The sequence below is a fragment of the Pantherophis guttatus genome, chromosome 6 (genome assembly GCF_059756535.1).
Source record: "Pantherophis guttatus breed Tessera chromosome 6, ASM5975653v1, whole genome shotgun sequence".
NCBI lineage: Eukaryota > Metazoa > Chordata > Lepidosauria > Squamata > Colubridae > Pantherophis > Pantherophis guttatus.
Genome location: NC_142068.1, coordinates 99,300,288 through 99,326,637, shown reverse-complemented (window position 1 = coordinate 99,326,637; position 26,350 = coordinate 99,300,288). Strand labels below are relative to the sequence as shown.

The window sequence follows — 26,350 nt, the reverse complement described above, 5'->3', positions numbered from 1 at the left end:
CCTGGAGATTTAATATTGATCTTGATTGGAAAGAAGCTTTTTTCTCTTTACTTTGCTTTTCTTTTCTTTTCTAAAAAAGTTTGCCTGTGTGGAAATATGGCATTTAGGCTTACAAAGCCGGACAAACAAGCAGTGGGGGGGGGATTCCCCCATACACAAATTATATGAACAAGTTTTTGACTTACAGTCTCAGAAAACTGATTTTAATATAATTGAATTTCTCCTGGAGGAGATTGTAAGAAGGGATGAGATTATGAATCAGAACTTTGAGAAATTTAAGCAGGAAATTAAAGAATTGGTGCAATTAAAGTTTGATATTTTGCAACGAAAGATTATAAAAATGGCTAATGGCTTCACAGAATTTATGATCCAGTTGGATACAAATATTAATTTATTAGAGTCTAAAATGGAGGAAATTGAGGATAACTTGGACAATAAAATACAAAAAATTGAAAATGATTTGATAAACACTCAATAATAACAACAACAACAACAACAACAACAACAACAATAATAATAATAATAATAATAATAATAATAATAATAATAATAATAATAATAATTTTATTTCTATACAGCCCTTCTCCCGAAGGACTCAGGGCGGTGTACAGCCTATTTAAAAACAGAATAAACATCAATTTAAAATAATTTAAAAGTATTAAATAAATTTGGCTTAATTTAAAAAACCCCAAAATTTAAAACATCCAATTAAAAATTATGTTGCTAACCCAGCCTGGCGGAACAATAGGGTCTTGAGTGCGCAGCGAAATACCCGGAGGTCAGAAATCTTACGAATTTCCGGGGGCAGTTCATTCCACAGGGCTGGGGCTCCCACAGAGAAGGCCCTCCCCCTGGGTGTCGCCAGCCGACATGACTTGGCCGATGGCACCCTGAGGAGACCCTCTCTGTGGGAGCGAACTGGCCTGTGGGAGGCTGTTGGTGGCAGAAGACGGTCTCGAAGGTACCCGGGTCCTATGCCATGGAGCGCTTTAAAGGTGGTGACCAACACCTTGAATCAACAGTTTAGAAGAAAAACCTAAAATGGAAGCTGATTCAAAGATTTGTGATGCAGAAAACATACAACAACGGATTGAAAAGGAAGTTTTAATGATGCAATATAATTTTACTGAATATGCGATTAGACTGAGAGGATTACAGGAAAATAACAGAGATGACTTAAGAAAAATATCTTCTGAAGTTCTGGCTGGGATCTTAAAGGTTCAACCTGAGGAGGTATTTTGTAGGATCGACAGAGTTTATAGAATAAACTCCTGGATTGCAAAGCAAAGGCAATTGCCTAGAGATGTGGTTATTTATTTTACAGATAAAGAAATAAGAAATAATATTGTGCAAAAATCCTTCAATTCTACTTTGCAATTGTTTGGAAGAAAGATTTGGATATACAAAGAACTACCGCCTAAGATGTTATTGGAAAGAAAGAAATTTGGTTTTCTGGTGACTGAGCTTAAAAAACGAAATATCTTATTCAGATGGACTGCTCCAATTGGTATAATATTGAGATATCAAGGAGAAAGATATCAATTAAATACTGTTGAAAAAGCGGAAGAATTTTACCAAAAAATTTTAAAAATGAACTCAACATCTTTATGTACAACACAAGATAAGCAGAAGGAGTTGGATATAAAGGAAAAACATCGAGCTACAGAGCTTTTTGTAGATGAATTGCCTTTGGATTCTTTAGACACCTCAGCTGGATTATCTATAAATAAGAGAGAAGAGGCACCGGATTCTAACGTTATGATTCATCAAGTCATAGAAAAGCATGAAAATCAATTAATTGATACACAATTTATAGAAAAGAAATATGAGTCACAAAAGCAAAACCAACAAGATCAAGTTATAAATCAGAATGAAAACCGATTAGTTGATATACAACTTGCAGAAAAGAAATTAGGATGGAGATCAAACCCACAAAAAGAAAGGAAAAAAAGAAACAGGTCTCACAAAAAAAGCTTCTAAATTAAGCAACAGTAAAGCCAGTCACTTTTAAAAATACATGACTGAATACATGAAAAGATAGTTGAGGCGAAGTAGTAGGTTAATATTATCCTGAGGAGAGTGACAGACCTCTGCAATGCCGTAATTTTGGGATGTGAAAAGGGCCTTAAACGGTTGGATTGGAATTATCTATTTTGGTTTTCTTTTTTTTTCATTGATAAATGTATTATATTTATGCTGAGCTATAAGGCAAGAGAGCTACGCTGGGGCATGCAGAAGATCTGGTTGTTACCCCATTATGACGATGGGAATTAATAATCCTGAAGAAAGCCACTACTACAGATATTATATGGAATATAATTATAATGTCACTCGGGTGGTTGTTTTCTTTTTTTATATATATGAAGATATTCATTATTGATGGGGGCAGATGATAACTGAGGATTTTGAACATTCTGTTGCAACCGGGATGTTACGTTACCCTAATATGGGCGATGGAGTCAGCAATCCAGTGGAAAGACATCAAAGAAGACATTATATGGATTATAAATTTAAAGTTATTGATTTTATCTATATAAGGGAATATTTTTTTAGTAGGGTGGGCAGAAGAATAAAGATATTAAGAATTGTTGTGTACGGTAATTTTGTAGGGAAGTGGGTGGAGACAGGCTAGTTTATTGATTGTATAGCTTAAGAAAAGGGATGCTTAAGAGATATTTTTATGGGAGTGGAGGAAATGAATAGAGTTGAACAAATGTAAAATTAGAATTTATGGGGAAGGCTGCTTTGAAATGTTATATTAATATACATAAAAGATTAAATGTTAAAGTAGGATTTATTATATAGTCTTAAAGTGGAAGGTTGTTTTGAAATGTTATATTAATATACAGACATAAGTATGGGGAAGGAGAAAAAGGGCAGATTATTGTTAAATTGGGAGTTATAATAATATTACTATGCTAAACCAGAAGTTATTATATAATGTTATAGTAGAATGTTTTTTTGAAATGTATAGTAAAAGGGGGATATAATAATATTATTAGAAAGAAAGGGTCAGTATTTGGGGGATGGAGTAAGGGGATGGTAAAGTATTATATAATTGTTATGAATTTGGATTTTACTTTGAAGAAGTCACAGGGGGAGGGGTGGAGAGGGGGGTTAGGGAGGAGGGGGGAGAAAAAAGGGGGAAAAATCTGTATTTGAAAAACTTTTTCAATAAAAAAAAAAAAAGAGGAGTGCAACAGATCCCTAGAGGTTGAAGGGATCCTAACATTTATAGCCTTTGCAGCATTGCCCTCTCCTCTATTAACGAGGGCTTCCTTGCAGCCTCCTGGTGTTGCCGTCGCCGTCGCTGCCGTTAGCGCCATTTCCCTCACCATTGTGGTAACCCAGTCATCATCGCCGCCGTGTTGCTACACGCAGCGCCTATTAGCCCAGGCATCATTATCAACACCCTATCTGGAGTCGCTGTTGCCACCGTCTCGCCAACCATTTCATCAGCTGTATTAGACTCAGTGGTTGACCCGGTTGTGATAGCCAGGCTTTGATGTTGATGTCCTCCGCGCTGCCCTCAGTCTTTTCACCGATGAACAGCTGATCTTCGGGCTCGGCTCGGTTTTTATCCTTGGGCTCCATCCACGGCTCTATTGAGCCGAAAATACCTCAGCTTGCTGGGAGGGGGGTCTATTAGAGCTAGGAATTGGCAATATAATTTTTTGAAACAAATATTTTAGGAAAAACATTAGTTTTCAAAACGCCTGTGGAGATTCTCAGTCATCCAGGTCATAGTTCTCTCAAAGAGCCTGGTGGTGCAGCAGACTAATAGCCTGTTATTAACATTCAGCTGCCTGCAATTACTGCTAGTTCGAATCTCCCCAGGCTCAAAGTTGACTCAACCTTCCATCCTTTCTAAGGTAGGTAAATTGAGGACCGTTTGTGGGGGCAATAAGCTGACTTTGTATAAATATACAAAAGTATGAAGGCTATTGCTTAACACATTGTAAGCCGCCCTGAGTCTCCGGAGAAGGGCGGCATATAAATCAATTTAAAAAAAAAAAAAAGATGTTTTTCAAAAGGCAATTTGACTGTTTTTCCTTGAGGAAGAAGAAGAAAACGTTTCACTTCTTATTCAAGAAGCTTCATCGGTTGTGACCATCACAAATGCAACACCAGCATTATTATTAATACAGCTAGGATCTTCATTTAAAAAATTACATCCTACAAACAGCCAAACTTACCTAACATCCCTTCCTATTCCCTGAGGGAATAGCCAATTTTTTAAAAAATAAAAATAACATTTTAATAGCCAATAATAGACAATAACACTATGAAAAATCATGCATTAAATTGCTTCTTTCATTAAATATTAAAGTTATAAAAGTATTAGCTGGAAAGAAAAAGATTTTAAAATGCTGTTTTCTCATTTAATTAGAATCTCCTACAATCTTGTGAAAGAACACATGCACATGATACATAGCTCAGATTTAAAAAGTTATCACATTGTCTATACTCCAAGTATAGTCTGACCTTGCAAATAGTTCTTCTCCCCTTCCATCTACCTTCTTTTTTCCCTGGGACCAAGTAATAGGAAAATATGTGATACAATAGCTATTTTTAGCTGTCTGAAATTTTTGCAAAGACTATCGTTGCCTCATGAGACAACAACCTAGAAACTGTTCCTAAATGGAATAGGAATTGTCCTAGCTGCAGTTTACAGCTACCTGGATAACAAAATAACAGAACTGGAACAGACCTAGGAGGTCTTCTAGTCCAGAGTTCTCCAATCTTTCCAGCTTTGCGGACCAGCATGGGGGACGAGATGGGATGGCTTTTATTTATATGTATTAGCAACAGGGAGAACATTTGTGAACTTATTTGCAAGTATTAGTAAGTAGCTCTTGAGAGATATTCAAAAAAATTTTGAAGTTGTAAAATCTTGGGACAAAAATAATATAAATAATGTATACCAATACAATACTTTTTTTAAAAAAAAATCTACTTGTCAATATAAGGAAACTAAAGTCACGATGGAAACTTCCAAAAGTCAAGTAATAAATCAATGGGTGAACACAAAAACTTAGTACAGGCCCTAGTGCTAAAGGTAAACACCTTTCTGTCTCAACTGGGGCATCCCATGCCTAATTCCTAAACAGTTAAATAAGCAATGTCACTAAGGAGAAAAAGGTATTCTTCTGCAACATATCTAACATTTACATTGCTCATTAAACAGATTTTGTTTAAATAATGAACAAACTACATTAGCTTCCAATGAGAATTGTAGAATTATAAGTAAACTAATAAAGCTCAGAGGAGATGGAAGAAATGGGAGGGAGAAGAGAGTATATTGACTAACATAAAGGGCGCAGCTTGAGAAAGGATATTCCTGCCACACCTGATCAAACATAATCCACAAAGGGGAAAGTGAAAAAAGAATTAGAGGAGAAGCGAGACAAGGCTGTTGGAAATTTGCATCCAGAACAGATTAAAACAAATTCAGTAGGGACTGGGGAAATACAGAATATATATTACTATAAATGCAAAAGCTGACTCAAATGTCAAGATTACTGCTTGAATAAATCTGAATATGAAAGTCATTGGTTCCATAACTTAATGAAGAAATGTTCAAGAAGAATCTAGGCAAGAGCTGAAAAATTGCCCTAAAAGATGAAAGTAGAAGTGTTCAAGAATACTACTGAAACTTATCTATACAACTCAGCAAAACAAAATTAATGTTGTACAATGTCTTCAGGGTAATCTTGTTTAATCACAATTAAATGATAATATTAAACGTCATAGAAGAATCAGTGAGGCTGATCAATAACGAGGTACAAAAAATGTAATTATTGATTCCCCAGTTAAACAGGAATTTGGGATCTGTTTCTTTAAGCATGCTGATGTTGCACTCTCTCTCCTATTATCCCAGTGAAATGTTCAAGTAACTATTATACTGTTCTGTACATAAAATATAAAGATTTTCTGTGTTATCTTTGCATAAAGCAAAATGTTATCTAAACTTATATAAAAGATGTTACAGTTTTTTCATCTTTCAGTCATTTGGTAGTTTATGTGCACACAAAATCAGAAACCTTCACTCTTTTTACTTTGTTATCTAATCTATGCATACATCTAAAATATTTTGAAGGGTCATTAAAATGATGGTTCAGGTGCTTAGAAGAGCATCAAGCCAACATTATCCTAGAAAATCTTGAAATTATTTTTTTCTTTTTGTATCAGAATATAGAATAACAGAGTTGGAAGAGACCTTGGAAATCTTCTAATTCAATCCCCTGCCCAATTAGAAGTTTAGAAATCTTCTAATTCAAACCCTATACCATTACAAATGGTTGTACAATCTCTTCTTAAAAACCTCCAGTGTTGGATGAAATTATTACAGGTAGTCCTCGAGTTACAAACATTCACTTAGCGAATGTTCAAAGTTATGACATCCCCACCAAAAGTACTTTTGACCAGATCCCAAATTTATGTATGTTGCAGCATCACAGCAGTCATTCGCACTTATGAACGTCTGCAGAAACACTGCATCATGCAACTTTGGTGCCACGCCCGAGAGTCCTGAACTGCCCACACTCGCCTCCTGAGCAGCCTTGGGTGCCAGAGCCCTTGTTCAGCCAGTGGAAAAGCACTAGGCTGGCCTCTCCTCTTCCTCAACAAGACCCAGCCTCTCTCAGAAGCAGGCACGGCCCCAGACTGCCATTTGCTGGAGTGCCAAACCCGCCTGAAGCTGGAGAGCTTGGCGTACCACCACCCTGCTCCCCTCACTTGCCAAAAGCACTCCTTTTCCACATTGCAAGAGGGGTTCCTAAACAAATCTGTTTTCTAGCTCCATCGCATTTCTCTGATGCCATGGAGCTGGAGAGCTTAGCATGCCATTGCCCAGTTCCCTTCACTTGGAGGAGATTTCACAGAGGTGTGGAGAGCAATGCCTTTGCAGCTGTGCCTAGCACACTTTAAAAGAACTGATTTTAACAAACTCAAGAGACAGCCTAGGAAAGATTTCATGGATGAAAATCCTAAAGGGAAAAAACAACTCAAGAAGCGTGGGAAACTCTCAAAAATGTGATCATAAAAGTCCAGTCCAGCATAATACACTGTGTGCACAATTATTAGGCAAGCTGTGTTTTGGAGGATTCATGTTATTATTGAATAATTACAGTGCTCTCAGTCAATCCAAAATGTTAATAAACCTCAAACTTGAATATTTAAGAAAGTCAAAGTGGCTTTCTTAGGAGAATATCTATGTGTGCACAATTATTGGGCAACTATTAGTGTGCAGAATTATTATGCAACTAAGTGAAAAATGAAAATTTGCCCATTTCACTTCTTTATTTGCATCTGTTAAATTGAGAATAATAAACAAACAACTCAAAATCAACAAATAAACATTTCTGACAGTTCACACAAAAAAACCAATGTAGCCATCCTTCTTTTCAGTAACAGTCATAAGACTTCAATTATGGAGTCTGTCAGTTTCTTGATCTGTTGACGATCAACTTTTTGTGCAGCAGCAACCGCAGCCTCCCAGACACTGTTCAGAGAAGGGCAAACTGTTTTCCTCCACTGTAAATCTCCTGTTTAACAAGGGCCCACAAGTTCTCAATAGGGTTTAGGTCAGGTGAGGAAGGGAGCCATGTCATTATTCTTTCATCTTTAAGGCCTTTACTGGCTAGCAACACAGTGGATACTTCGATGCATGCGATGGAACATTGTCCTGCATCAAGCAGTGGTACAGGAAAAAGTCTGCATCTTTCAAGAAAACCGTGAGGTCTTCTTGAAAGATACAGACTTTTTCCTGTATCACTGCTTGAAGAAAGTGTCTTCTAAAAACTGGCAGCAGGTTTGGGAGTTGACTTTGAGTCCATCTTCAACCCAAAAAGGTCCAATTAGCTCATCTTTCATAATACCAGCCCATACCAGTACCCCTCCTCCACCTTGGTGGCATCTGAGTCAAAGTGGAGCTCTGTGCCCGTTACTGATCCAGCCATAGGCCCATCCATCTGGTCCATTAAAAGTTATTCTCATCTCCTCAGTCTACAAAACCTTTGAAAAATCTGTCTTCAGATATTTCTTGGCCCAGTCTTGCTGTTTCAACTTAGGTGTCTTGTTCAGTCGTGGTCAGGTTTCAGCCTTCCTTACTTTGGCCATGTCTCTGAGCAATGAACACCTTGTACTTCTGGGCACTCCAGGTAGGTTGCAATTCTGGAATATGACAGCACTGGAGGATAATGGATTTCTGGTAGCTTCACATTTGATTCTTCTCAAATCTTTGGCAGTTAATGTGCATCTTTTTTTCTCAACATATTTCTTGCAACCTTGTTGACTATTTGCAACAAATGTTTGATGGTTCTGTGATTAACTCCCAATATCTTAGCAATTTCAAGAGTGCTGCATCCCTTTGAAAGATTTTTTTAAAATTTTTGACTTTTCACAGTCAGGTAAATCTCTTTTTTAGCCCATTTTGCCTGAGGAAAAGAAGCTGCCTAATAATTATGCACACCTTGATATAGGGTGTTGATCACCTTAGGCCACACCCTCCCTCATTACACAAATACACATCACCTGATCTGTTTATATCCACTAAGCATTTACTGTAATTTTTGGTGTATAAGACGCACCTTTTTCCCCCCTAAAAGAGGCTGAAAATTTGAGTGTGTCTTACTCTAAATGTAGCTTTTTCGAAGCTTTTTTTCAGCCCTAACGAGGTGCTAACGAGGCACTTGTGAGCGATCTTCCCAGCTTTGCCTGCTCCCTCAACTCTGTGCTTTAACAAGGCGCTAGCAACTGAAGCGATCTCCATGCTTTGCTCCAACTCTCAGCTGTTTAGCTTTTTTGCAGCCCTAATTAGGCGCTAGCTGAGTGAAGTGATCTCTATACACACACACACACACACACACACAAACACGTGCTTTGCCTGCTTTTCTCATTGCTGTTTCCTCTCAGCTGTGCCTTAGAAGCTGTTTTTTTATCCCCAAGCAGGGAATAAAAAAACCAGCAAACTAATGTGCTGAAGCTGACCAGACTAAGGACGCTAGCCAGATTACCTGGTTGGCAGATTTTTTTCCCCTATTTTCCTCCCCAAAAACTAAGCTGCATCTTATACTCCGGTGCGTCTTATACTCCAAAAAATACGGTAAGTTTATTCAGCTTGGAGGAGGAAAATATGCATACAAAGGATGATATGGTCAAAATACTCAGTTGCCTAATAATTGTGCACACGGTGTACCACTGAAAAAGAAAAGCAAGAAATTCAAGAAGAAACCAGTATGGCTGCACAAAGACCTCTCCAACAAACTGAAAGACAAAAAGGACAAGTACAAAAAATGGAAAGAGGAACACTTAACTAAAGCTATCAGCACATAGCCAGAACATGCAAAGATGAAGTCAGGAAAGCAAAGACTTGCAACAAAAGTAAAAGATAATTTTTAAAAAAGTTTCAACATATTAATAACAAGGAAAAAATCAAGGAAACAGTAGGTCCACTAAAGACAGAAGATAGCAAAGAAGTAACAGGCAGTAGGGAGAAAGCAGAGCTGCTTAACTCATTGTTCGCATCAGTCTTCACACAAAAAGAAATTATAGCCCAATGTACCAAAAAAAATATTGTAAAGGACAAACTAAAAATTAAAATTAAGCAAGAAAATGGTAAGAGAACACCTATCTGATCTTGACGAATATAAATCATCAAGACCTGACAGATTACATCGCAGAGTTCTGAAGGAGCTGGTAGATGTTAACTCAGAACCATTGTACCATATCTTTCAAAAATCCTGGAGCACACGGGAAATACATGAGGATTGGAAAAGGGCTGATGTGGTTCCCATCCTCAAGAAAGGGGGTGGGGGGGGAAACAGACCTAGGAAACTACAGACCAATCAATCTAACATCAATACCCTGTTATTAAGCTGGTTATTAAGACCAGCTGCCTGCAATTACTGCAGGTTCGAATATCGCCAAGGCTCAAGGTTGACTCAGCCTTCCATCCTTTCTAAGGTAGGTAAATTGAGGACCCAGTTGTGGGGGCAATAAGCTGACTTTGTATAAATATACAAAAGGATGAAGGCTATTGCTGAGCACATTGTAAGCCGCCCTGAGTCTCCGGAGAAGGGCGGCATATAAATCAAATAAAAAAAAAAAATACCTGGGAAGATTTTGGAAAAGATAATCAAAAAACAGATCTGCGAACAACTAGAAGCAAATAAAGTTACAACTAGTAGCCAGCATGTGTTTGTTAAAAACAGATCATGCCAAACCAATCTTATTTCATTTTTTGATAAAGTCACTAAATTAGTAGACTAGTGAAATGCTATGGACATAGTATACTTAGACTTGAGCAAGGCATTTGACAAAGTAGACCACAACCTACTTTGTGTCAGGAAGGCAGGATCAGGAAGGGGGAGCGAAGTCAGACTGGCATGAACGGATGTAAAAGGGGGAAGTGTACTGGGAGAGATAAGCTGAGAGCCACACAGAGGCCTGTCAGGCTGTGATGGCGCAGAGAAAATGACAGGGAAAGGGGGGAGGAGTCAAAATGTGAAGCCCCACTCCACCCCTGCTTCCTTTTTTTTTCTCCCCTCCCCTCTGTTGCCTCTGCTCATGGACTCTGGCCTGCCACCCCATCACCCCACACCTTATCCTGCCTTCCTGACACCAAACAGGCAGTTGGACTGCCATACACCCGACCCTACACCTGATCCTGCCTACCTAACAGTTGGGCTGCTGCTCCCCCCCATCTCAGAAGCTGCACCACCGCTGTTCTCCTGCTGCACCCCACCTCCCACCATAGCCCCTGCAATCCCCTATCAGCGATTACATGCTGCCTCTGCAACATCATGACTTCTGCTTGCCACTCGATTGGCTAGCAGCTAATTTTCCAGTGCGGCCAAAGGTCCAGGACAAATGATGTCTCATCAAATGGGCTGTGCCAAAGGGCTTGGGGTGGAGGCCCATTTGCCAAGGAGAATGGCCAGGGGAGGGCCAGCAGAGGAGGAAAGCTGGCTGTAAATGGGCTGAGGCAGAAGGCTGGAGGCGAAGGAGGTGCAGTCAAGGGTGGGAGCCTTAAAGTCCCATTCCGAGAAGGGGAACTGGCAGGAATAGCCAACACCCCAAAAGACAAATTCAGGATCCAAAAAGATCTTGACAAACTTGAATAATTGGCCCTATCTAACAAAATGAATTTTAATGTGGAGAAAAGCAAAGTTTTACATTTAGGCAGGAAAAGTCAAAGGTATAAGTACAGATTAGGCGAGACCTGGCTCAAAACAGTAACTGTGAGAGGGACCTTGAAATCCTAGTGGATGATCACTTGAACATGAGCCAGCAGTGTGCAACAGCAGCCAAAAAAACTAATGCAATCCTGGATTGTATAAACAGAGGCATAGAATCAAGTTCATGTGAAGTATTGGTACCCCTTTATAAACCCTAGTAAGATCACACCTGGAATACTACAACCAATTTGGTCACTATACTACAAAAAAGATGTTGAGACTTTGGAAAAAATTCAGAGAAGAGCAACTAAGATGATCAAAGGCCTGGAGACAAAAACATATGAAGAACAGCTACAGGATTTGGTTTGGCTAGAAGAATTAGGGGTGGCATGAGAGCAGTATTCCCGTATTTGAGGGGCTGCCACAAAGAAGAGGAGGTCAAATTATTCTCCAAAGCACCAGAAGGTGCAAGCTCACATCATTCTCCCCGGTGCTGCTTGGCAGGCCACACTCTGCCATGTCTTTTTAGTATGCTGGTGCGAAAGGGCTGGTTGCCATGGTGACAAGACGCAGGGAAAAGGCATGGAACTGAGGGCACTCGCAGCCATGACTGGCATTTTGTGTGATTGGCTGAATCGGGAAGTGAAACTCTCGCGGAGAGTGGGTGAGTCCAGGAAGCAGGGCGTCAAGCCTGACTGGGGTATGGGATTGTTTGTATCCTTGGGCATTCTGGCAAGAATTCAGTTTGGAACTGGAGGGGGATGGAGCCTTCAGTCAAAACATCATACCTAGCTGATGAGTCAACCACATTCCAACATCTCGCTGACTGGAGGAGGAGAAGGAGAGATATCAGCTCCCACCTTAGCTGGACAATGTGACAGTTGTTTTGGAAACCTGAAAAACTGAAACTTATATTGGAGTGAAAAGCCCAGGAATTTTAGTACTGGCTTTTCACCAGTAGCGCCAAGATAGTGTATTTAAATAAATTTGTTCTTTGAGGAGAAGCAATGCCTCAGAGTTCGATTTGTGATGGGTGCATTACTTGGAGCCTGACACAGGGTGTCATTGCTTTGAAGCGCCAGGAGAGGGGGGGGTCCCCCCACCTCCTGGTTCCCCGCAGGAATTATTCATATAATTTTTTTTCAGCTCATCTCAAATAGATCATGTCTTTTCCCTTGTAACCGAGCCCTGCTTCCTTCATTCAGGATGGGAGAAAAGAACCAAAGTGCATGACATTTTAGATATGCTCAAAAGCATTGAAGTTTCCATCATGCTGTTTTTAGTGTTTTACTTCTGCCACAGCCTTGGAAAACAGGTGCCTGAGTTGACACTTCTGTCTGCCTTTTATCTGCTGCAGGGGAAGATTTTTTATATATATAGATTAGAAAATAATGAGGGACTTTTGAGGAGAAAGCCCTGCACATTTGTGGTGTTGGAATGGATTACATGTCAACTCCTAGTGACCATATAGATTTTAAGTGTTCGAATTAAGCTCTTGGAAACTTTTGAAAGTATTCACTTGTGGTGACTGAGAGCAAAACATATTTAACGGCAATACATTAGAAGTATCTTAGAATTGAAAACAACTATTTTTGGCAACAATGCTTTATGAAAATAAAAATATTGGACCCTGTTTCCACACAGTTACTTTGTATTGTATTTTCCAATTATTTAAATAAGCTCATATGATAACTTTTCCTACAAACTGTTCATGTTGACTATTTTGATAGGCTCTCTGAATTTGCAGAAAGGGTCCTCTGAGAAGGGTGGATTTGCAGTATTAAAAAAGAAGACAGAGGATGGTGATTTAATGACTGATCTATATGCTCTACCAATTATCTGAGGCCTGGGATCCTCATTTGTACCACCCAGAGGGCCAATGTATGCCTGTACATATCTCGCTAGTTGCTTGGCAACTTATCTACTCTACCTGTATATAAATATATAGACATATTCAAAATATGTTTAAACTTTTTTGAAAAATGGGAAGCTGACTTGCCACAAAGCAACGCACCATCCTCCAGAAAAGTCATTTATTTCTTTATTTATATTCCATCATTATTTTTATAAGTAATTCAAAACAGCAAATGTTCCAAATATCCCTCCTCCTCCTCCTATTTTCCCCACCACAGTCCTATGAGGTAGGCTGGGCTGAAAGAGGGAATGACTGGCCCAAAATCAGCCAGTCAGTTGTTAACTCACTGAGCCATTTCTTTCCTGCAATGTGAAAAAGAGAGCTATCTGCAGCCAGTGTTTTGTTTAGAAGTGCGTCCACCTGACTTGAAAAATTATAAGCAAAGGACTGTGCATTGCTATGGTGGATAGGGATGCATTTGTCTGTAATTCTTTAAACAAAATATGGCCTTTTCTGAGGAAGAAAAGCAGCTGCATAATCCCAGGAAGCTGCATAATCCCAGGAGAAAAATGCAGCTGCCTTAAAGAATTGCAAACAGGTGCAGCATTCCTTTCTTTGTGCTCTCCAAAATATTTTTTTTTTTTGCATTTGAATCCAAAATGCAGTGGTACAAGAGGGCAAGTAAGAATACACAATCAAGAAAAGTTATTTGAAATAAGTGCTTTGTAAATTTATCTGTGGCAAATCTTCCCAGCCACTGTTTTGCAAAAATATTCACAAAAATAAATCTCCATCAGAATCCAAATATAGGGTTCCAACTTTAGGTTCCAATTTATTTACTAGGTTCCAACAATAAGATGACTGCTTATTTTGTTTCTAGTAGTAGTAAAGAAATGAGTGAGAAATTATCATTTTTATAATTATTCCTGAAGTGGAAGAAACAATTATATAAAAGGCTTCAAATTTAATTGAATATATAATTACAATTAAGCCAAAAATGCAATTTCAGTAAATTAGAATTTGCTCATAGAATTAACCCATGACTTCTCCAGCAAGTGAATTCCCAGATTAACCCATGACATCTCCAGGAAGTGATAGGAAAACTCTTTTTCCACCTAAGGCCCAGAAGAAATAGTACTGAGTTAAATGGACTATAAGCATAAAGGTAAAAAATGATATATGCATTTTAGATGTCAAGGGTTTTGTGGCTCTCGGTGTTTTCTTTTCTGTGGGAAACTGGTCAAAATGGCTCTTTGAGTGTTTAAGGTTGCAGACCCCTGCTCTGGCGGGGGGCGGTGTTTGTGTAAAAGGCAGCACTGATCACTGATCATAACAGCACAAGAACAGGCACTAAGAACTAGATCCATAGAAGCAGGAATTTACCACACTAGATAGAACCCAAGGGGTTGATCAGTGTCTCTCAGCTGAAAGTCGTATGGACTTTAACTCCCAGAATTCCCCAGCCAGCCATCAAGAAGTTTCCACAGAAGATTGTGGAGAATAACAGAGCTAAGAATCTGTGGGAGTTTCGGATCCAGAAAGACAGGCAGGCATTAGATAATCAACTGGACACTGTAGTAGTAGACAAATTAATAGACAAAGACCAGAAGAGCTCAGAAGGCCAGGCAAGTGGGGCGAGGCGCCCCTTGACAGGAGTGATATCGAGTTGGTCACGGCCCCCAGCCACTCCCACTCAGCCACGCCTCCTCAGCCAGTCATTAGGGCAGAGAACCAGTTGTTAAATTATTTGAATCCCACCACTGCTTAACAATCACAAGGCAACAAAGCACAAAGAGCAACTTTACCCAGACATTAGGAGATCTTGCATTAAAACCACGGGGAGGGGAGGCAGAACCAGGCCGGTCAAGTCTCATTCCTTCTGATATTGAAGCTAGAGGGGATAGCCAGCTTCCTTTCGGTGGTTTCTTCCCTCTCACATCCAAACAGCAAGTGCTACAAAGTGAAAAGAGCTGGGTGGTGGAGCACCAAGCTCTCTAACTCTGTGATGATGGAGAAATATGACGGAGCTGGAAAGCAGGTTTATTTAGGAGCCCCTCTTGCAACAGCAAAGGAATGCTTTTGGCAACTCAGGGGAACAGGGTGGTGGCGCACCAAGCTCTCCAGCTCCGTGGTGATGCAATTTGTGAAACCCAGGTGGGTTTGGCATTCCAGTAAATGCCGAGGCAGGGCCACGCCTGCTTGTGAGAGAGGCTGGGGCTCGGCAGGGGAGGAGAGAGACTGGTCCAGCACTTCTCTGCCTGCCTGGACATGGGCTCCAGCACCCAAGGCCATGCAAGAGAGCATTGGAAGCATGGGGCTCTCAAACATGGTGCCAAAAATAAATTAACAGTCAGTGACAGGGTGGGGAGGAAAAGTGGTGGAAAGAAGCACATGGGATCTCTCAATGAGTGGGGGGATGCCTTTGGTGGCTGGACGTAATGGTCTTGTCCCTGAACTAGCCCCCCCCCCATGGCCTTCCCCACCGAGATACCTCATGTGCATTTAACAACCTGTCATTCAATTAGTAAACACATGGGCGAAATCAGGGAGCTTTCATGTTCATTTTAAGTGATTCACTTCAACAAATCCTCAGGTTATGAATGTAATTGGCAAGCTCCATTACATTTCTAACTCGAGGGCTACCTGTATTTGTATGTAAACAAGCACAAATGGGATTCTTATATACACTTAAATAATAAAAATAATTACTATCAGTGTAAAATAGTAAAATACTTTTACACTTAAACACTTAACTTTAGAAAATTTCAGATTAAGCTGCTTTGCAATAAAGTACCAAGTAGGGTATGGAATGAATTTCAAACTCAAAATGAAGCTTTCATTATTTCCGTTGTTTCTGGTGACAGAACTCAGGAATTAACTTAGCTAATCATAGATCATAATGTAGCCTTGTTCACTTCATGCAATATTTGGATTAGCTCTATTTTTATCACACGTATTTCCTTAGAAAAATCAACAGAGACTGATATAGTTCACTTTTGAATAGTTGGAATTAATGCTTTTCACAGGACAGGAGCAATTTACATTCCAGAGCAGAAGATTCCAATCTAGTAGCTGATATCTGTGACTTCAGCTCCCTAAATCAAGACTGGGCAAGGAGTTTTTAGGATAATAAATATCTTTCCATCTCTCTTTACTTCTTCAGAGAAGAAGAACTACAATAGGAAAACAGAGTTAAAACGAAAATATTAACCTATGTTATTCAGTGGAGAACACATTTTAAGGGAGCACATCTGCATAATTCTTACTACAGACCACAGGTGGTATTCAATCGGTTTGCACCAATTCCGGCGAACCAGTAGGGAAAATTTGACCTGGTTCACCAAACCGGTAATAACATCTGGCTGGCCTTGCCCCAGCCCGCCCAGTCGCCTGGTTACTAGCCCCGCCCACCCACCCCACCCCGTCACTCACCTCCCAGGTGCCATAGCACACTGTGTTGCATTGGTTTGCACATGTACACAGTCTATGCTCTGCAGCTTGTCTGCCTAAGCTGCCTTCCCACGCGGGGCCTGCCCTGCACCCCAACTGAGTTGCCTCCTCCTGCCTATAGCCTGCAAGTCACACTAGCCACACACCTCCATTCCTGGAGCATGCCGCAGCCCAGTCCCCGTGTGGCTGGCTAAACCGACACAGCCCAGCGCAGCTCCATTCCAGGCTGCGCTGCCTGCGGCCTAGCTTGCCACAACCCCCCCTCCCCACCGTCCCCGCATGACTGGCTAAGCTGCCACGGCCTGGTCTGGCTCCATTCCAGGCCGCGCTACCTGGAGCCTAGCTTGCCACGTCCCCAACGTCCCCATGTGGCTGGCTAAGCCACTACGGCACGGCACAGCACGGCTCCATTCCAGGCCGCGCTGCCTGCAGCCTAGTTTGCTGTGGCCCCATCGTCCCCACGTGGCTGGCTAAGCCGCCACAGCCCGGCACAGCTCCATTCCAGGCCACACTGCCTGCAGCCTAGCTTGCCACGGACCCCCCACTGTCCTCACCGGGTTTGCAACCTTACCTTCCTCCCATGGCTGGTGGCAGAGGGGAAGGCAAGCACTGCTCCTCGGCCCCACCCATGCGTTTTCAAACCCGGGCTATTGCAATCGCTTTTCACTCCAAGCAGCCCGGGTGTTTAAGCACAGCTGGGGCCAAGGAGCGGTCCTCCTTAACAAGCTCCAAAACTGATTCAAGCCTTGGTTCCTCATGGGGGCTGGAAGTAACAGCCTCAGATGTTTCTCTCTGCCTGGCTTTCTGGGGACCTATCCAAAGCGCTGTGCTGCAAAAGACGCTCTCGGCTCTCCCAGCAACAGCAGAGGCAGAGAGAAGAAGCAACTGCTGATCACATGGAGCTACTCCACGTGTTCTCCGGTGACTTGTTTTCTCTCCAGACTTGCTGGGAGAGCGAAAGCGTCTTTCGCAGCACAGTGAAATTTAGCTTTGGGTCCGACTTCACTCTCATCGAGAAAGTGCTGTGGGCAGCAGAGAAAATCAGCCAGGTGGAATCCTGTTTCTCTCTGCCACCCACAGCGTTTTCCCGATGGGAGTGTGACTTTCAGGACCCAAAGCAGCAACTCCCAGTTGCTAAAGTAAATTTCGCTGTGCTGCACAAGATGCTTTCCCAGGGCCCCAAGGGCCACCCTCCCAGAGCACCGCTGCCGCCATGCTCTCCTTCTGGCACCGCTATGGCTGGCACCACTCTGGAGCTTGCCTTCGGGACGGATCAGTAAGTTCTTGCTTTGCTCCCTGGGAAGGGCTCCATCGTGGAGGGCTGTGTGCCCAGACTAGGCGCCTTTTCTCGGGCCTCTCGCTTTGCATGTCTTGGAAGGAGGAAGGGAAGAGGGAAAGAAAGAAAGAAAGAAAGAAAGAAAGAAAGAAAGAAAGAAAGAAAGAAAGAAAGAAAGAAAGAAAGAAAGAAAGAAAGAAAGAAAGAAAGAAAGAAAGAAAGAAAGAAAGGAGAGAAAGGAGAGAAAGAAAAGAGAGAGAGAAAAGAGAGAGAGACAAAGAAAGAGGAAGGAAGACAGGAAGGAAGGAAGGAAGGAAGGAAGGAAGGAAGGAAGGAAGGAAGGAAGGAAGGAAGGAAAAGAAAGAGGAAGGAAGGAAGGGAAGGAGAGAGAGAGAAAGAAAGAAAGAAGAGGAAGGAAGGACCACAAACCCTGGCACTAGAAGATGCTTTGAAACAGCACAGCAATCTAGGGCTGGAAGGGATCTCAGAGGTGATCTAATCCAACCCCCTACTCCACCAGGAGTTCCTTACAGAATCATAGAATAGCAGGGTTAGAAGTGACCTTGGACGCCATCTAGTCCAACCCACTGCTCCAGCAGGAAACCTTATATCATCTGGATTATTTTGGTGCCTCTAACAAAGAGGAAAACTGCCAGACAGAAGAAGGCGTTTACTAGGACAAGGCTGCCATGCAGAGGAAGGCAGAAATAGTCCTTGACTTATGACCACAATTGAACCCAAAATTTTGGTTGCTCAGCAAGACAGTTGTTAAGTGAGTTTCACCACATTTTACTCAATCCATGACATCTCCTGGCTCTAACAGTCATGTGCAAGCTAGGGAAGAACATCTGAAGGCGTGTGTAATGTTCTAATGTACAGAAGTTACAGTTAAATGTGTGGCAGAAAGTGGACTCTGGGTGTGTTTTTCCAAATGCAGTAAGTGAGGTTGAATGTTTTAGAAGACCTGTGTGTCTGTACATACACATACAGTATATATAGTAGATAATGTATCTTTTTGTGTGCCTATACACACTCTATACTATGTAATATGCATGTACACATATAGCATATATACATAGGATTAAATAGTATATTTTGGATGTTCAGTAGTAGTAAATAAATAGACAGGGAAATTGTATCTTGTTGAGGTCTTTGAGGCGAGGAGAGGCAAGGGCCCCTTGACATAAGTGACGTTAAGTTGACCACTCCCACCCAGTCACATGACCACCAGCCACGCCCACCCAATCACATGACCACCAAGCCACACCCGCCAAGCCACGCCGACAGAACCGGTAGTAAAAAATTTGAATCCCACCACTGCTACAGACATATAGCCAAATCCAGTAAATAGGTAATGCAAGTAAGCCGATATGGTAAATATTTTTTTACCGCTAGGATACCTCAGCTATAACAATTCTGTGCATTTTAGGTTTTTAAATTAATAAAGATTTACTATATAATCCATCTATTCTATGACTTTTTTTCAACCACATGGGGACGGTTCTCATACACTCTGGTCTACTCACAGAAAATATCATATAAAGTAGAAAACAAATCAGTTAGGGACTTGCATATGTGGACAGATTTCTGATGGAACTCTGAGTACCACATATGGAAACAGAGAAAAAGAATTTATATTAGTGAATTCAAGCCTAATACATACTGTAACTGATAATTAGATCAGGTAGAACCAGTACTAAATGAACACATGTAAAGAAGGAAATTGTACTGAGTTTTCTTAAATATGCAAATACTAAAAGTAAGTGCATGAAAACTTAAGTATGACAATTCTTCAGATCTTCCTGCATTTAGCATAAAATTTTATCTGGCCCAATAGAAATCGAAAATGAAACAACACAGAGCATCCACCTAAAAAACACTGTGATGGCTCCAATAAGGGACCATAATGAGGAACAAAGGCTTTTATGTGCTAATATAATATAGAAATGAATCAAGATGCTGAAAAAATACAAATAAATACAGGAAATTTAAAACTGAGCAGTTAGAAATGTTGGAAATTATAAAAAGTTGTCACCACAACCAATTTTAGGTATAAATAATTCTGAGGAAAAAGTGTTTTGTGAAATAATTTTCAGCTGTTAAAAAAATTGCTATTTAATTAACAACTGGCTAAAGTTGTTTGGAATATGATATGCTGTTTTAAAAAAAATACATCGAAGGGTATCTAAAACAGAACTGAATACTATCAGAAACATGAATAATGACTGCAATAATAAATCAGAGGAAGACATTACAAAAATAAGAAACAGAGGTAGTACCAAACAAGACCACTTGAAATCTCAATACTTAGAATACCTCTTGGAAGGGAATCATGTTGTAAATTCTATAGAAAAATAAATAAGCCTGCAATATTATTGCATGCAAACATTATTACAAGACAAAATAAATTCAGAAGTTGTAGCTAAATACGTTAAAAATGACAGGCTTAAACATTATTATTTAAGATTCAAAGAAGCTGAAAACAGTAAAGATACTCAAAATGAGGAAATTTGTGTAAAAAATTAACACACCTTTCTTGTTGGGAAAAAACAACAAATAATCAAAAACTGTAAAACTAGAAGGTTAGAAGAACAGATTTTTTTTTCTTAACTAATTGTAAATGAAAGATAACCATCTTACATAAAACTTATCAAAACCCATTAAAACAATTGTGAATAACCTTTTTTCTCTCAAAATCTGCTTTTTTACAAAATGAGATAAGATATGTTAGGGTCATTTTCTCTGCACTGCACATACATCCTACTTCACAGTATTACTTTTAATTTTAAGACTTACCAGTTACATTGTTCAAAACATCTTTCAAAACACTGAAGCTGTGCAATAAGGGATCACGTTCTTCATCCTAAACATATGAATATATTGTTATATATTTAAAGCTGGATATTACACCATTCCTAAAAAAAACACATGTGCACAGAAATTTAGGAATTGGAGCATGAAAATCTTGTCAAAAGTGTTTAGCTAAGAATAAAAAGAGAAACAAAAATAATACATTCAGGTGAGGATTTCTTTTTCATAGACTATATAAGCAAGCAAAAATATAAATGACGTCTTCCAGCATCACATTAGTCCTTTGGAGGCATATAACTGGGATAATGAGAGATTTCAATTATCCTGATATCTGCTGAGCACTTAATTTGGTCAAGAATCTAAGGTCCAACAAAATCTGATGGATCAAGTGATAAAGAGTTTTCTGTTGGTACAAATGTAATATCAGATCATGCTCCAGTGACTGCTAAACTGAAATCTGAAAACTCGATTAACTAACATTTGAATTAATAAAATAAATTTCCTGTGTGGAACATTAAAACACTTTTTTTTAATGAAAGAAATCTATGTTTATCACCTGTTCAGAACTCTTTTAAGGCATATTGTACATTTGTCGATGCATGATAACTTTTGCTTCAGAAATCTAGAGATATTATTCTAGAGCAGGGGTGTCAAACTCAAGGCCCGCGGGCCTCATCTGGCCCCCAATGAGGTCAGATCTGGCCTGCACAGCCATCTTGGAAACTGTAAAGGACCGGCCTGCATCATTTCAGCCTGACCCACACCATCTCAGCGGGCAGATACATGCATAGGAGGCGGGCACACATGCACACAGGCCCGGTTTGCTGCCGCTGCCATGTGCAGGGTAACAAAAGTAGTCTGTGGAACTACGGTAAAAATGACCCGTTCGGACAGGTCATTATTCCATATCAAGTGGTCTGGTGCTCCCAGGTGGACCATCACAGATTTTGATGAAATTTGGTGTAAACATGCACACACGTCCCCAATGAACATTGGTAAAGTGTTATGTTTGCCGATGCAATATACTTGCGGAGATAGTCATTTGTATGACTCCATACCGCAGCCTTCGACAGTATGACTCTGAGATTTCAGCAACTTTGAGATATAATATCTCTGGCAATATTTTGTTGAGAGAAACAAAATGTGGCCATCTTGTAGAACTTGTGCTCTATTAAACAAAATAATAAAAACATTCTCATGAGCGATCTCCATCTAGATAATTGGGAGCAAAGTTGGCCAAAAATGACTGCGGCGCAAAAAAAGGGTAAAGTTTGGCTTCTTATATCTCTGGAAAAAAAGACATGAGAAGTGTGAAACTTTGTGCGTAATAATTTAGCAGCACAAGGTTGTTGAATATAAAATTTCATTCTCCTACTGCCTTCCAATAGTTCACAAATTGAGTGTAAAGTTAATGGTTTTTGTAAAAATGCCAAAAATAGGATATTTTCAGCCCACTTTTACAAAAAAAGACCTTCTAGAAACTGTTAAATCATTCTCATTAGAAAGAGCATGTTTCAACCCCCCTAAAAAAGGACAGTTGGTGTTTCATCGCTGACGTAGAAAGCCGTAAAAATAGGGACAAAGTGGAGGACGTTGTATGGCAACGTCACATCCATTCTATTATTGTTTCATCTTGTTTGTTTTATATAAACATCACTACTGCTATTATATTGCATCGGTCCATGGTGACATTGTCATTACCAGTTCAGGCACTTGACCCACCAACCCCATCGCCATAGGGGGCACAACTGATAGCCATGCAATTTCAGCCACGGGTGGGTTTCTTGGTTCAGGATCCCAAGCCTGTAGTTTGGTTTCTTCCTTGAGGTTCCAAAGCCTTATATCTCCGCAAGTATTACATTAGCAAACATAACACTTTACCAATGTTCATTGGGGACATGTGTGCATGTTCACACCAAATTTCATCAAAATCCGTGATGGTCAACCTGGGCACTTTCCTGAAATCAGACCGCTTGACATGGAATGACCCAGACCTTCCAACATTGCAAGACCTTTTTTTTTCTTGAGAAGTTGGAAGGTCTAAACTATTTTTTTTTACCATAGTTCAGGGGTGTCAAACTTGATTTCACTGAGGGCCGGATCAGCATTGTAGTTGTCCTCCTGGGGCTGGGGGGGGGCAGGGACATGGCTGAGGTGGTCGTGTGGCCCGGGGGTGTGGACGGCTTGACATTGCTTGCATGAGTGGTGCCTGTGGGGGTGGATCAGGGTTGGAAAGGGAATCCAGGGGTCTCTGGTAGGTGGGGTGAAGAGTGGGAGGCTCATCCCGCAGTTTGAGGTGAGGCGAGGCAGGGGGTGGGGCAGCTACAGTCAATCTGCCTTCTGCCGCTCAGTTTCCTACCCCACCCCTAACAGGCTGGTTTGGTCTGGTGGGGGGGATTGGTGGGGGAGATTGCCTTCCACCTTCACCACCGCACCATGAACGGGGATTGAACATTCCCCAAACCCCGCCGCTATCAAAGTAAATCCCGGGCACTTCGCTGCAATAGACAGACAAAAAACACAGCTGAGTGAGAAGCGCCCCACCGGCCAGGCACTGAAGCACCACCACTGTGCCAGAGAGAGATAGCACGAGAGTGATCCAATCCAACCTGTGTGTGTGTGAGAGTGAGAGAGAGAGAGAGGGAGGGAGGGAGAGGGAGAGGGAGAGGGAGAGGGAGAGGGAGAGAGAGAGATCTCCAATCCAACCTCGGAGAGTTATACCAGGGCTGGCAATGGTGTGTTTCAGTGCCTGGCCAGCAGGGCATTTCTCACTCAGCTGCTCTTTCTTCTCCCTGCTCCTCGTTCTCCTTCAGACAAAGGCTGTGCTTTTCATCTGTTCATTGCAGCACAGCAAGAGATTTACTTTCACAACGGCAGGGCTTGGGGGATGGTCAATCCCCATTCGTGGCATGGTGAAGGCGGAAGACAATCCCCCCCACCAGACCAAAGTGGCACCGAAAGCAGCTCTCTCTCTCTCACACACACACACAGAGGTTTGATCAGATTGTTCTCTCACTCTTACCCACCTCATGGCGGCGGCACCAGCCATGCTCTCCACGGTGGCCTGCACTGCTTCGTCCTCCACCCCCTCCCCCACCTCGCTTTGTTCGCCTGAAGGCTCAACCCATCCAAGACTGAGTGGTTGTGGTTTCCGACATCCCGATATAGTCAGCTGGCGCCATCGCTGACTATTGGGGGCGAATCATTGGCCCCCACAGAAAGGGCTCGCAACTTGGGCGTCCTCCTGGATTCACTGCTGTTTTTAGAAGAACACTTGACGTGACCAGGAGGGTTTTTCATCAGGTTCGTCTGATTCGCCAGTTGCGTCCCTTTCTAGATCCGGACTCTCTACACAGTCACTCATGCCCTCGTCACCTCTCTTCTGGACTATTGTAACGCTCTCTACATGGGGCTCCCCTTGAGGTGCACTCAGAGGCTCTAACTGGTGCAGAGTGTGGCCGCGCGGGTGGTTATGGGAGCGATGTGGAGTTCCCATGTAACACCTCTCCTGCGCGAGCTGCACTGGCTCCCGATGGTCTTCCGAGTGCGCTTCAAGGTTCTGGTTATCACCTTTAAAGCGCTCCATGGCTTAGGACCTGGTTATCTACGGGACCGCCTGCTACCACCAATAGCCTCCCACCGGCCAGTACGCTCCCATAGAGAGGGGCTCCTCCGGGTGCCGTCAGCCAAACAGTGTCAACTGGCGGCCCCTAGGGGGAGAGCCTTCTCTGTGGGGGCACCTACGATCTGGAATGAGCTCCCCCCGGAGATACGGAGGATCCCGGATCTGCGCACCTTCCGTTGCGCGCTTAAGGCTTTTTTATTTCATCAAGCTGGCCTGGCCTAAATCTTCTCCCCTTTTTAAATGTAAATTTTTAAATGTAAATTTTAATTTGTTTTTAAATTATGGGGTATTTTAAATTCAGACAAATTATTCAATTCGTTTTTAATTTATTTTAAATTTTTGTATTTATGTGTTTTATCTTGTGGCTGTTCACTGCCCTGAGCCCTTCAGGAGAAGGGCGGTATAGAAATTTAATAAAATAAATAATAAATAAATAAATAGTGGTGAAGAATTACTTTACCACTTCTTCTCCTTGCTTGTAGCCGTAACGGAGCAGGAGGATGAGTGATGCACTGGTACAGCAGCCAGAAAGCAAGGTGGTGGAGGGATGGAAGACGAAGCAAGGCAGAGGGTGCAGAGCTGTCCCACACACCGGCTTACCTGAGGGCCTCAGAGCCAGGCCATCAACGTTATGACAATTGACTGGCCTCTCAGCAGCAGCTCCAGAAACCCTGTCCAGGACCCTGCATAGCCATTAGCCTGCTTTCTCTTTGGTTGCTGCCACAATGGAGCAAGAGGCTGAGTGACACACATGGGACTGAACGGGGCTGCTGGAACGGACGAGGCAGTTGTCAGGATGTTGATGACCTGGCGTGGGCCAGGCCGAAGTGATGCAAGCCGGCACTTTACAGTTTCCAGGATGGCTGCGTGGGCTGGCTCTGACCTCATCACGGGCCACATCCGGCCCGCGGGCCTCACGTTTGACACCCCTGTACTACAATAATATTCTGGAAGTGGTTAATGGATTAAGACAAGACCCCACCTCTTCCAATGTGCCTCTTGCTCCCTTCTTCCCATCTTGTCAATTTTAACTCAATTTTATTGTTAATATTTCTAGTTTTAATGCTTTAATGTTTTACCTTGTGGGTTTTTACAATTGTAAGCCATCTAGATTCCCTCTGGGTGAGATGAACAACACACAAGTTTAGTACATGAATAAGAAATAAATAAGAATAAGAATAAGAATAAACTAGGGTAATTACACAAATGGAATAATGCTTGAAATGAACTAAGAAAAAATAGAGAATCTAGTGATAAAGCTGGAAGCTTACTACCCTATCAGCTGAAGTAACATCTAAAACACTATTTCAAAAATCTAGTCTAACATCTGTCATTTATAGACAGCAATATTAAACATATAGATCAGAAGTCCCCAACCTTTGCGGCTTAAAGGCCCAGGCAAGAGGGAGGGAGGGAGAACTGGGCCACGCAAGCGGTAGGCTGGTGCACGCATATACACAGCTTGACTTGCATGAGCGGCAGGCTGATGCGCACACAGCTCAACTTGTGTGTGTGCGCCACCCCACCACTTGTGCAAACTGAGCTGCATGTGCGTGCAGCCTACCATTTATGCAAGCTGAGCTGCACATGCACATGTGCGCCAGCCAGCCGCTCATGCAGCTGTTACAAATAAGCCAGGCCCAGTAGAGGGCTCTGGCCCAGGGGTTAGGGACTCCTGATATAGATAATACCTAATTATATATATCTGATTCCTTTGTAATCTTTAAACAAATTGTAAAATTTTGAGGAGCTATAGAAATGGAATAAATTTCTCAAGCATATATAAGTCATCTGGCCCAACCACTCTCCTTATACAAAATTAAAGATAACATTCGATATTCATGTCCATAATATGTCCATTATATTCATGTCCATGATATGGCTATATTAACTTCTTGCCCTTTACAGTACAGAAGGGAAGGTATAACAATGCTCCTTTTGCAGAGCAAACCTGCCTTTACTCTAAGGGAAAACCTATGATTCTAGTCCACATGTACTTTCTGTAATAACTAACTTCAAATGCTCATACCACTACGTAGTTGTAGTTAGTGCTTGTTGTTAGTCTGAGGATAATATATTTCAGCCTGGAACCTTAATATTTCTTAGAAGAATTGGAGTTTTTACACTGCCATTATTTTACACAACAAAATATT

General features: G+C 41.5%; 1 protein-coding gene across 7 annotated transcripts in view; it reads right to left on the bottom strand.

The window, feature by feature from the left end:
* Positions 1-26,350, bottom strand: part of GBF1 (golgi brefeldin A resistant guanine nucleotide exchange factor 1) — a 420,074-nt gene that overhangs the window by 372,895 nt on the left and 20,829 nt on the right. For all 7 annotated transcript variants that reach the window (XM_034435246.3, XM_087872320.1, XM_087872323.1 and 4 more), the window contains exon 3: positions 20,558-20,624. In XM_034435246.3, coding sequence (XP_034291137.1) covers positions 20,558-20,624 — 67 coding nt within the window. The remainder of the gene's footprint in view (positions 1-20,557; positions 20,625-26,350) is intronic.